The sequence below is a fragment of the Scardinius erythrophthalmus genome, assembly GCF_964197995.2.
Source record: "Scardinius erythrophthalmus genome assembly, chromosome: 15".
NCBI lineage: Eukaryota > Metazoa > Chordata > Actinopteri > Cypriniformes > Leuciscidae > Scardinius > Scardinius erythrophthalmus.
The window spans coordinates 19,910,416-19,924,148 of record NC_138235.1 but is presented as its reverse complement, the minus strand read 5'-3'; the positions used below and the strand labels follow the sequence as shown (position 1 = coordinate 19,924,148).

Below are 13,733 nucleotides of genomic sequence, written 5' to 3'. Positions count from 1 at the left end.
GTCCGCCCGGAAACGTAGCGGCGCTGGGATTCTCACCCCCCTCCGAGGAGGGTCTCAGAGCAATCAGTTCGGCTGTTTCCTGCTGGTGCACCGCTGCAGGGCATCGAATTGGTCATTTGAGTAATACCAGAGACCAGTCTCGAGAGGCTGGTTCTCTTCATTTCCGGGGGAAAGTGGTTAACACCTCACTATATGGTGCCCATTTCCCATCGATGCCTTCGGGGGGCCGTTCTGCCAACCCCGCCACCTCGTGTGCGACGGGGCGCAACAGTCTCCGACGAGCCCATATCTCCGTGTTTGCCCGGAAATGTAGTGGCACTGGGATACTCGCCCCCTCTGAGGAGGGTCTCAGAGCAGTCAGTTCAGTTGTTCCCTGCCGGTTCGCCATATAGGGCACCGAATTGGTCGCTCGAGTAACACCTAGACCAGTCTTGAGAGACTGGTTCTCTTAGTTGATTTTTTTTTTTTTTTTTTGCAGCGTGGGAACTTCTGCCAAACATATCTCAACAGAAGCAGAGCATCTGCTCCTGAGCCCGGATCAGGCTAGCGCTCTCAACCGCAGCCTTCTAGGGATAAGACGAATCTGAGGACTGTCACTGTTTCCAAGAAGGCTGCAGGGAAAAGGTCCTGACGCCTGAGGGGTCAGGCCAATGAGGGCTTTGATGATTTCACACAAGACAGGCACTGGTCACTACCTTGGTATAGACGTTCCCACAGCGTCATCTTGACGCAACGCGAGTTCCCTTGAAAGGGAACGCGTCAGTTACGACTGTAACCTCGGTTCCCTGAAGAGCGTGCCTGTGATCGACTTGCTTTGACCTATCAGAAGTTGACAATGTTTGGTCTGGGTGCGCTTTATAGCTTCCTGCCATGACATCACCCGCCTATACGCCATTGGACTGATTTCACAAGTGCTTCACGACGCAATCACTCAGAGCGTTCCCACAGCGCCATCTCGACGCAATGTCTCGTTCCCTCTTCAGGGAACCGAGGTTACAGTCGTAACCAAGGCGTTTTCAATCCATCAGCTATATGACACCACCAAAAAGAATGAAACTGCATGCCAACTGTGCATAATATCTGGATGAAGCATATTTCTGAATTTACACTTTAAATTACCATATTAAAAGTCTAATGTGAGTATATGCTTACGGCAGGATAATTACTGCACATCCATGATTAGTACTTAAGAGCAATTGTGCATATTTAGTAAGATACATTTTATTAAATGTTTGACATTAATGTAAATGTATATTTCAAAGCATTAATACATTCAGTATTTGCATATGACAGTCACCATAATCTGCTCAAAGCCTTTTATATACAATGCATTATTTTTTAATGCATTAATAATTCAGTTATAATGCATTGTATGATCTCATGAATAATTGTAACCAGAGTTACAATACATTATAATACTTATGTTACACCTTTAGAAAGTACAATGCGTTAAACAACCAATTTCAGATAACAAGGAACAAGGAATCTGTAAATACTATAATGCATTATAATGTTCATTATACCCGCATAATGCATTATACATAAAGGCTTTATAAAGTTTTACCAAACTCTCTATGTTATCTGTAAAAGTGTCTATCAATTGTTTTCTGATTAAATGAAAGGTACATAGCATTCATGTCAATGAAAGCATATAGAAACTGCCTGATCATCTTTATAACCAACCGAAATGGAACAAATCACTTGGGAAGACATTTCAAGGCTAAACTGTTCTGGTTAAATTATATTGTCAAATCTTAATGAATACACAAACAATCTATATATATATATATATAAAAATATATTTTCTAATTGTCTTTCATCAGGAAATGTAATAAAGAAACAGCACCAATACTTACAATGATTAAGTCGCAGAGAGCCAGTTTTTACCATCAGTGTTATTATCGTTAACTACAACTAAAACCATTCCTTAAAATTGAATGAAAGTTTTTTATTTCAGCTATTTGCCAAGGCAGCATTTCTCTTTTTCATATTTCACAGTTTAGTTTAAGCTGAAGTACTAAAATAACTAAAACTAAACAAAAACCCTAACCCTAAACAAAAATTGTTAAATTCAAAACAATCAAAAATAAATATTTTTATTTTAATTCATTGATTTGTAATTATTTAAATATATATTTAAAGAGAAATTAGTGACATTGAGAGAAAAGAGGGCAGAGAGAGTTTAAAAGCAGACATGCGAAGAAAGAAGCTGCACAGCAGATAGAGGGTTAAAACAAGCCCCAAGGGTGGGCACACTTACCTGCACATCAAAGGAACGTCATGGCAGTGAGGTGCTAAAAGGACTTTTGAAGCTAAACTCACTGCAATGCTTCACAAATATACCACACTTCAAAGATCTGTGAGCAAATCTCTAGGTGCAGACATGATAACATCACATAACTGGAGCATTGCCTCCATACTCGAGCAGGCAAGCCTTTTAACCTAAACCAAAATATCAATATCATAAAGCACTGTGGGATATAGAGGTACAGGCGCTTGTACCCTTGTATCACAGCAGGATTTTGATATGCCTTCAACTACATGGAGCCAAAAATGGACTATTTCCCTAAAGCATCCTGTAGAGCCTCTTTTAATCTCCACAGGAAGTTTTTGTTTCGTACAAACATATCAGTTATGTTAAACAGGATGGATAATTAGGAGTGCAAATGCAGTAAGCCTATGCTATTTGAATAGGTGTAGCGGCTGGACCAATCAGACACACAATTATTCGTTATATTTAATGAAACAGACCCCTCACCCAAACAGGCCTCCGGTTACCATGGCAACAAATACAAACTAGCAAAATAAGACGGGTTTACGACCAAAAGGAATTCAGAGAGAGAGTTGGACTTAACACTCTAATGCCCATAAAACAAACTTTTCTCCATAGATTTCACTTTCTATGAATGAACATGCAAATCCCCAGGACAATGTGTGTATGTATATTGTATTTTTGTAGTGTATACTATTTTGTGCATGCCTTAAAGTCCCTCTGTGGGGAAAATCATGGTTTTAATATTGTTTATATGTCTATGTGGTGTTTTTAATATGCTTTAAGATAAACCATGCAAAATTTTCTCCTAAAAACTAGTGAACCAAAGACAGTCTCAAAAACGCGGTTTGAAGTCGCTAGTATTTCTGACGTCACAAACTACATTGTAACCAATCACGTCAACGTGTGATCGTCAACGAGTTGATCTCTGAGCTGGTGTGAGTGAGTGGAGGCGGGGCTACTTTGCATATTCATACTAAATGAGGCGAGAGTGTAGAGTTACATTCAAGCTATTTTAAGGCTTTAAAGGTAGGGAAGGTAGGAATTGTCTAAAAAACTTCTTTTCCAAATTTGTTTAAACTTTATTTATATATCAATACATAATTAAAATGTAAGTACTCTGAAAAAGAAAGTATAAAAATCGAGTGTCTGTAGACCTCTCACGACTGTTTTAAAGACAGCTCATTATTTCCATTCACTCCACCCCCTCCCCTCTGGGCTCCTTCCAAAGCCACGCCCCCAAAACACATGAACGCGTGACTCCGACCGCTGAGCTGGAAGACGCATTATTTACCTGAGACGAGTGGAGAGGAAGGAGCACAGTGCATGTAGTGACATCATGTCAGAATCACATGTAATAAAAAAATCTAACTTTATCATTATGAATATAAGCAAATAAGATGTATTTTAGTACTCACTATCAAGCTAGCATATTGATATTGGTAAAGTTTAAAATATATATTTTTTTATTCGCTAACGAGCTAGTTATATCTATACGGCAAAGCTAAAAACAGGTTGCATTGATACACATTTTTCCATTACCATCAGTTACACTGTGATGAAGATGAATTTCTTGTAAGATTCATAACATATATGGTGTTCTGCATGTAAGAGTTTCCATGATGAAAGCATTGTTGACTCTGATGAGGACTACACTCCAGAGACAAGTACCGCATCGTCAGCTCGAGGACAGGTCCGGGGTCGAGGGCGAAGCAGAGGAGGTCGTGCAAGAGGCAGTGCAACTAGGGTCCGAGGATATTGACACACGTTTTATTTCTTTGTTTATCTAAAGACTTTTTGTTCATTACCTTTTCTAGTACTGTCTTCCGTTTTTGCCTTGTTTGCCTTCGCTAACTGCATATGCCGGTAATGTGAATTTTGATTGCTCTTTCTCTGCCATTGGTTTGCTATTCCTAGGTTCCGTGCCTGTTGAATTCCTCAAATCAAACGGGTGCGCGCAAGTGGGCAGATCCTGTGTGGCAAAAGGGTGGTTGCCATGGTTGCGAGAGAGTGACAGTCGCCTAAGACAATCCTTTGTTTCGTCCCGAATGGAAATAATGAGCTGTGTTTAATGCAGATTAAACGGTCTAGAGTCACTCGATTTTTATACACTTTTTTTTTTAGAGTACTTACATTTTAATTATGTATTGATATATATAGAAAGTTTAAACAAATTTGGAAAAAAGTTTTTTATAAAATTCCTACCTACCCTACCTTTAATAAATATTTCTCAAGGGAAAAAAACGCTTAAATATTTCATTTTGGTGATCAAAAATGAGTTTTAAAGGATAAAATGATTGACTACAGGGGGACTGTAGATTGAACCACTAGTTAATGAAATCTATATCATGCTTCCTGTCAAATTGATACTTTCTTAACATCATTCAAATTGGGCTATACCACGTCTTTATAATTTCAGTGAGACTCTTGCTACACTAATTCGAGTTTAATGGCACACAAATCTGCGAGCTTGAAATTACAGCCTTTTCATTGGTCAAGCCAAACTTGAGAGGTGTGACCTCTGCAGAAGAAAAAAGGGCATTATCTCAGTCTCTCTTCTTGTTGCTGTTTGTGTGTGAAAAGACTGGAGACGCCCGGTCCGACCGCGATGCTGCGGGACCTCACTTTCCCCAGTGCGTAGCCGGAGGGGCTCTAAAGTCAAACTCAAGCTGTAACTTTCTCCCGACAGCAACCGAGTCAGGCTAACATCACTGTAGTTCATAGTTCTGTAGCTGTAGGCCCTTTGTTGCCAATGTGCTTTAAATTAAGAAACTGATGGTTTTCTATTTCAGTAATTTATGTAACGTATTCTTGTGATGGCAAAGCTGAATTTTCAGCATCATTACTCCAGTCTTCAGTGTCACATGATCCTTCAGAAATTATTCTAATATGCTGAATTGATGCTTATCATGGGTTGTTTGTATAACATATCCAAAGATGATGCGTGACGCAGAATGAATGATGACAAGACGAAAAGATCATGACAGTGCTCAAGAAACATTTCTTATATTTCCAGTTTTTAAAACAGTTGTACTGCTTAATATTTTTGTGTAAACTGTGAAAAAAATATATATTTTCAGGATTATTTGATGAATACAACATTCAAAAGAACAGTGTTTATTTGAAATAGGAATAATTTGTAACATTATGAGGTTCTTTACTGTCACTTTATTAAAGTGCCCTTGATGAAAACTTCACCTTGTTTATTATTCAATATTAGTTGTATATTTTTTTTATTTTACTTTTTCACACTAATGTCAAAGTTCAGAGTGATCATCTGTAATTAATCTGCTTAGTAATGGCTCTTTGATTTTAGCCATGTATTAGGTTCAAAGTTCAAGTGTTCTTATATCTCACTGACTCTCATAGTAATGAAATACACTGTACAATAAAGCTCAATTACAACCTACAGTGCAATGTACTGCACACATGAGAAACAAGAATGTGAAATGAATAGAATAAAAACAAAGATGATTACAATAACATACAAATAATAATTATAGTCATTAATTATCAATATTGGCATGGTATCACACCCGCTTCAAATTGTTTGTATCTAGAATGGCAGTTTTTGTTTTAGAACTCCTACCTTTACCTCCTACGCCACATTAATGGCCGAAGTCTCAACCTTTAACAGTGGTTTGAATCTGAACAGTATTGACAGGTTTATGTAATATACATTTGTTTGTCATAATACATGTCATTCTCATGCTTCTGGTCACAGTGGGGGTTTAACAGGCGTGCATTTTAATGATACAGGCAAACACAATATAAACGCACACAGCGGCAGATTATGCCCTCGTTCACTCCATGTGCAATTAAAATTCGGATGAGGTTTTTGTTCTGGGAGGAATTAGATCCTTATAGATGAGATCTAATTCTTCTTCTAATTCTTGCTCTCATCAAATCAGTGGTCCATGATTAATTATTGCCCTTACAGTTAGTGCCCTATAATTTTCTCAATGCTATTTATTTATGATTTTTTTTTTCACCTTTCCACCTGTTAATGAAATCGTAAGCGTAAGTTCTACCTGAAAGACTCCACATCGTTAATTTATAATCTTGCGCAGCCAATGCGCAGCTTGACATCAAATATAAAAGACCAATCTTATCCTCCTATTTTGTCGTAGCGAAGTTCTCCTCCATCCTCCCCACCACCACCAGGATGGGTTCTGTCCACTCGTCCGGGGGTAGGCTCCGCCCCTGCCTCTATCATCAGGCAGGACCTACCAGTTAACTTCAAGACCTGGACGAAGGACGGGGCTCACGCCAAATAACTTTGAGACAGAGCCTGTCGAGGGTTTATTTATTCATTTTGTCTGTAAAATCATTTTACAAAATAAAAATCATTCATACGAGAATCCTCCCGAGTCTTTTTGGTAGAATTGTAATTCTGGTATATGAGACAAAATGGATTTGGATTGCAAAAGAAAACATTTAAGGGTGTGTTATGTTGCACTTACTGCTGTCACACAACTCATATTTAAAATAAAACCACTTTTCTCTGTTCAGTTTGGTTCTAACCTGAATTTTGGCCACTCTGAGTCTTTTTTTATTTATTTTTAAATAATAGGTTTAATAAGACACAGTGACAGCACAGCAGTGGTTCACATATGAAAGGATTTGACTTTTTAAAAGCTCTTTGGATAACAGCCCACCATGACATAATTATCCAATTTCTAACAAGTAAACAAGCCAATATTCCTGTTGCAATTATTCGCTGAATAAATTCAGAGCGATGCTTAGGGAAGAGTAAAATAGACTTCCCACTGAATTTCTAGCCTTGTCTCAGGGCACATGTTGTGTGTTCAAATTTCAACGAGAAAAAGAAAAAAAAAATCTAAAAATGGAACAGATTAAATCAGAAAACGAGCAGATAAATGCTCTCAAACAAAAGGTGTAATCACATGCAATCACAGTTTTTTATCACATGAATACACCCAGAACATGTAAATAATTTAGCGCTTTGATTGTTATGCAAATAGACTGTGTGTTAGCATGATTATATGCTTGAAAGCTTTTAACCGAAGAAAACAAAGAAATTAATTATTTTCTTAAGCATGGATGCAAAAAAATAAATAAATAAATAACTGTTACAAATCACTGTAGCTTTGGTGAGTATGAAACTTCTTCTTGGTTACACTATGCGACTATACATTTCAACTAACTCTCATAAGAGTATTAGTATAATGTAGTAGGCTATTAGGTTAGGGTTAGGTGTTGGATTCAGATTAGTAGAACAAGTTGATGTATTTGCAGTTGAAAGTCTGTTGGGGAGCATCACAATAAAGTGTAAGAAGATATTAAGCAGACATTCTACTAATACTCTAAAGACTGATAGCTGGCATGTACACTGTAAAACAATATATGATCAATAAGTTTTGACAACATATGTTACACAATTTTCAACTTCAACTTATACAAGATGTAGGAGCCTAAATGGAGTTAACTGATAAATAATTTTAATTTATGCGTTAAATAGTAATTTACATGATTCATTTTTGTGGAGGAAATTGAAGGTAATATTTACAGTATTTACAAGTTGATGCAGTTAATATTTACAGTAATGCAAGGAGTTAATTTTGTAATTATCTAAAATATGTATGGATAATTCAGAGTGCATTTATATTACTTTGGTGATATTTTGGGAATAGAGGACTGTTATCGCATTTTACCTTTAACTGCATGTACCTTTAATTGTTTGGAATACTCTCGCGAGAATGGAAAAAGTTTTCTGAGTGAACAGTCAGGCTAGCTAGAGTGGAGCCTCAAAGTTTTTTGACCTTTTTTCTCTATCTCCTTTTGTTGTTAATTAATCATTTCATTTTCTGTCATATTCCTGTGCTGATGTTTTTTGCTAACTGAGTAAACGGATACATTTTTTCACGAGTGGTCCTGTGGATTTATTGATGTGGATTCTGACGAAGGGAGTGGACAAAGTGTCAAGCTAGGGCTTCATTCAGTGGAAACCTACACAAGATTCAGCTCCTTTTTAAGTCGGTTTAATGTAATTTACTTATATATCCAAGTTGACTGTATTAAAAAATTGAAGGTGTAGTTGCAAGGTTACTTTTAGTAAATAGAATGTCTAAAGTGGATCATCGAAATAAAGTATCCAAAAAATCTTACCAACTATAAACATTTGATTTCGGTAGAGTAGATTATTTAAATTCATATTGCAAAATCAAGATGTATTCAAAAAAGCCAAAAGTTGCACGTTACATTTCTTTTGGCACATTAAATCTTTTTGCTATATCTTAATGAAAATGATATACTACATACAATTTAGCATAAGACTACAAGTATAAATTTTACCAGCAAGCTAGCCTTTGATGGCTACTGACAGCCATGAGCAGACTCATCGCATGGACAAATTCTCATAATTATCAATGATTCCATTGTATCACTGTGTCCAATCATCATATATTTAAGGTATGAGAATTTGTGCATGCTATGAGTCTTCTCATGGCTGTTAGTAGCCGCCAAATGCTGCTCAGCTCCCTGCTCCCTTGAAACTATCATCAAACCGTCACCTTGCTCCCAACTCCTACACATCAGCATCTCACAAATTTCCCCATCCAAAAAGCTCTTCATCCTTACACATAAATAATGGAACAAACTCCACACTGAGAATCAGAACATCTGATTTGACAGTTCAAATGAAGTAGAGACACATCTTCTAGATGTAACTATTTCTAGAACTCAAACTCATGCCATTTTATCTTCCTTTAAACTTCCCATCCCCACATTTCAAACTATCTGGAACTTTTGAATCATTGCACCTTAAAAATGACTATGGAACCATGTTTTGTGCTAAGTTTTTGTTATACTACCCTGAAATAATAGTAAAAATAATACATCAGTGTCACAATCTGCAGCCACTCTTTGTGACTCTATGACTGCTGGCCTTTTCTTTCAAGAAAATTTAGTTTGCCTCCACAATCCCCTTTCATAAAGCGTTCATAATCTTTCTCTCTTTTTGGTTATTTGGTGAAATCTTTGGTAGCCATGGTACATTTTGCCAAATGTGAGTCTAACCTTAAAGTCCCCCCTGTGGTCAATAATTTGATCCCTTAAAACTCATCTTTGATCCCCAAAATTACATATTTAAAAGTTTTTATCCTTGAAAAAAAATGAATCTTGAAAAATGAATGTTACTTTACACCCTTGCCTCATTTAGTATGCGGTTCTGTGAATATGCAAATTAGCCCCGCCTCCACTCACTCACACCAGCTCAGAGATCCACTCGTTGACGATCACATGTTGTCGTGATCGGTTACAAGGTAGTTTATGACATCAGAAACACCAGCGATTTCTTTTGGTTTTTGGTTCACTGCAGATTTTAGGAGAAAATATAAATTTCTTTACTCTGCTGAACGAATAGGAAGATATTTTGAAGAAAGTTTGTAACCAGGCCGTATTGGGGCACCGTTGACTTTCATAGTAGAAAAAAATATATACTATGAAAGTCAATGGTGGCTCAGAACTGTCCAGTTTCCCACATTCTTCAAAATATCTTCCTTTGTGTTCAACAGAACAAAGAAATGTATACAGGTTTGGAACAACTTGAGGGTGAGTAAATGATGACAGAATTTTCATTTTTGGGTGAACTATCCCTTTAAAGCGCTGTCAGACCTGGGATCTTTCCTCTCAGCATGCACACGTAATTAGCTCTTTGACACTTGGGAATAACATAAGTCAATTTCCTTTGATTGTTCTAAAGCGAGCCAATCAGTCACACAAGTCCCCTCTAAACTATCATTACTCCATGCAGCTTATGAAGCTCTTCATCGGGAGACACAGTTCAGGGGTGCTGGCGCAGAAAGCCAAAGAGGTCTTTTCCTTTAATAATGGAGTAGTGGTGACGAGGAACACAAGGGGTATAATTAAAAAAGGATGAAATTAAAATGACAGCAGGGTATCTGCTATTTCACCTCACTAATTAGCATTACAAATCAACATCAGATAATGCTTAGCCTTAAATTCACATTCACCGCTCACATTAACAATAAGCTTGTGTGCAATTAATACCCTTGTCCTCAGATGACTTCAGCTCATGGTCAAAATTAGTCCTGCTTTATCATGTAATGACTATAGCAGAACCTTATCCTATTCATCCAACAATAGAGCAGCCAACCACCTGCATGAACGGACTCATTCAAACGCAATCATTTGAAAAAATAAAGCCTCAAATGAATGAAGTTGAATATGAGAAAAGAGAGAAAAGGCTTTATATTTAGTCACTGTAGTCTGTAATACCATTATTAGTTAGTCATAACCTCTTCAAGAGTAGCAATCTGTATTGGCACTGTGAAGAAAGGAATATGCAACAGTGTCAATACTGTGGGTCAGAATTCACCTTCTTCAAAAGACCTTTTTATGCTGTTTTCTTATGCAGGAACTCACTGAAACGTATCCACTCCACAATAATATTATCAATCATTCAAAAGCAGACTAATTTAAATCATTTTGCTGCAGCTATGGTGAAAAATACTTCATAATCTATTTTCAAAATCCCAGTTTTTGACAAAAAAAGTGTTCATGGGTTTCTCCAAAAAGCCTCATGCCTGCCAAAGTTACAACTTTTTCAAGTTTTTGCACAAGGTAAATTTAAATGCTAACACTTTACAACAAGGTTCAATTTATTTAAATGAATGCATTATAATCATGAACTAACAAAAACAACATACACCCCTAATAATTCTAGGCTGATGTATAGACTATTCTTCATTGTTAATTCATGATAAGCCATAATTAACAGCATTTATTGATCTACTGTAGGAGTTATGTTAATTTTCACATTTTAATACATTTTTCATCTCACACTGTAAATGTCAACTATTGCAATAACTAAAGCTAACATTTTTGTAAACATTAACATTATTGTAAAGTGCTAGTTTTCAAACTTTAATTTACTAAGTTCTTCTGAATTAAAATGTGCACTGGTGAATACCTCTATAAAGTAACTCCATTTTAAGATGGGAATGCATCATTTATTTCATAATGTTTTAAAAGTATTTCTCTGTTACTCCTAGGTCACCAGTCAAAGCTTCCAGACTGTGAATCATCCATCATATCTAATGCTTAACAACATGCCAACCACCCACACTTATGACGACTGGATCAGGGCATATTGAGCCAATCACTGGATATGATGCTGCACAATAAGCCAATCATTCATCATTATGATAACTGGTTGTGATTTAATTGAACAGTCAGCCAATCGCTGGACACCACATCCTCTAATCTAGCTTGCTTTATAAAAAATAAAAATAAACTTACTTGACTAACATGTACGTGAACTTTTCATAATTTAGGTTCACAATTATATTAACACGTGCATTATATATTTAAAATGCTGTAACTGCTTTTTTCCCCACAATTGTAAACAGCTTTTTGCCTTTCAATTTTAATGTTAATATCCGTGCAGATTCTCTTTTAATTATATCTCAATAGTTGCATGCATATATAGCTAATAATTATAACAAAATTAGAAAATTACTGTATAAAATAATTTACCAAAGGACATGTTTTTTTGTGTTTTTTTTTTCATGTAATTTACCAAAGGACAACTACCCACACATAAACAATCAAAAAGAATGCGTGACTCTTTCAAAGATCTGCGGAGAGTGCGAGGTAGAATGTGACGTCACCAGTCGCACTTCTTTCCTACTTGCTGGGGAAAGCGCGAGCTACGCTGCCTGGCACAGAGAGGGGACAGCGCGCGCACGGAGAAAGAATGTCCAACACGGTAAGACCTCGCACCTTTTCACTGTTAGCTGTTGCTTCTTTTCTTTTAAAAGTAACATTTGCAATTCGTATATGAATATACTACTCTTTTTTTTTTGCATGTTTTGTTTTAAATTAATTATTACATTCTAAGTTGTATACATAGCCTAATTCGCGCATATGTTATAAGTTTCTCAGCGTACATTTGTTTGTACAGTCTGTTTTCTGCAGGATGTATTATATCGCTCTCAGATCTCGTGACGCGCAAAGAGACAGATGAAAGACATCGACCACCTTAGACTCGTGGAGAGATCTGCGAAAGCGAGAGCGCAGCTTTATAAAGTAAAGCACTTATCCCCGGAGGCTCAGCTGTTACAGTATGGAGAACATCACGAGCCCCTTCATCCCAAACCCGACATGCAACTACAGCATGGACTTGTACTATAACAACTCTCACAACCGGAGCGATCTGAACTGCACGCCGCCGGCTGACTACTTATTTTACGCAGATCTGTACGTGGTTCTCCCGGTCATTTACTCCGTGATATGTGCCGTAGGTCTTACGGGCAACACGGCGGTCATTTATGTGATCCTCAAAGCACCCAAAATGAAGACGGTGACCAATATGTTCATTCTGAACTTGGCGATCGCCGACGACCTCTTCACTTTAGTGCTCCCCATCAATATAGCGGAGCATCTGTTACACTACTGGCCGTTCGGCGAAGTGCTTTGCAAAACTATTTTAAGCATCGATCACTATAACATCTTCTCCAGCATCTACTTTCTGACTGTTATGAGTGTGGACCGGTACCTGGTGGTGCTGTCGACCGTGCGCTCCAAGCGCATGCCGTACCGCACATACCGGGCAGCAAAGATAGTGAGTCTATGCGTGTGGATGCTGGTGATCCTCATCGTCATCCCCTTCACCGTTTTCGCAGGAGTCTACATCAGTCCCGACGACTTCGACAGGAAAAGCTGCGTGCTGAGTTTCCCAAGTCCTGAAAGTTTATGGTTCAAAGCGAGCCGGATTTATACCCTCATACTGGGCTTTGCCATTCCGGTGTCTACAATTTGCATTCTTTACACCATGATGCTGTACAAACTAAGAAACATGCGTCTGAACACCAACGCCAAAGCGCTGGACAAAGCCAAGAAGAAGGTGACTATCATGGTGTTTATTGTACTGGCCGTGTGCCTGTTCTGCTGGACGCCCTTTCACCTCAGCACCATCGTAGCGCTGACCACAGACCTTCGGACCACACCGCTTCTCATCGGCATCTCGTACTTCATTACCAGCCTGAGCTACGCCAACTCCTGTCTGAACCCGTTTCTCTACGCCTTCCTGGACGACAGCTTCAGAAAAGCATTCAAGAAGATGTTAGAATGTAGACCAACCCGAATTTAACACACATTGAAGAGACGAATAGCGGGGGTGTGCACCATTCGGAACTGAATTCCAGTTCGATTCTTGGATTTGAATTAAGGTAGCAAACAGGATGCGGGTTTTAGCAATTGGAATATATCTAAATAAAATATAAAATATATTTTGAAATATGTTAAACAAATGTCTAATATTTTATATTTTAATGATTCTGTAGCTTGTGGCCAATTACCAGTCCTGGTTAAAATACAGTGAGTTAGGCTATGATCAAAACAGAATACTGGCGATGTTCAGCCCGTAGGCATTTTATTTTTGAAATCACTGTCGTTCCAATTCAGTATTGTAGTTTCT

The 13,733-nt window shown here is 37.6% G+C and overlaps 1 protein-coding gene across 1 annotated transcript; it reads left to right on the top strand.

Moving 5' to 3' along the window:
* Positions 1-12,380: 12,380 nt before the first annotated feature.
* npbwr2b (neuropeptides B/W receptor 2b) lies at positions 12,381-13,406 on the top strand (the record flags this gene model as incomplete). The annotated part of the gene is made up of 1 exon (XM_081386509.1): positions 12,381-13,406. The coding sequence occupies one exon, from the start codon at positions 12,381-12,383 to the stop codon at positions 13,404-13,406; it is 1,026 nt and encodes a 341-aa protein (XP_081242635.1).
* Positions 13,407-13,733: the final 327 nt, after the last annotated feature.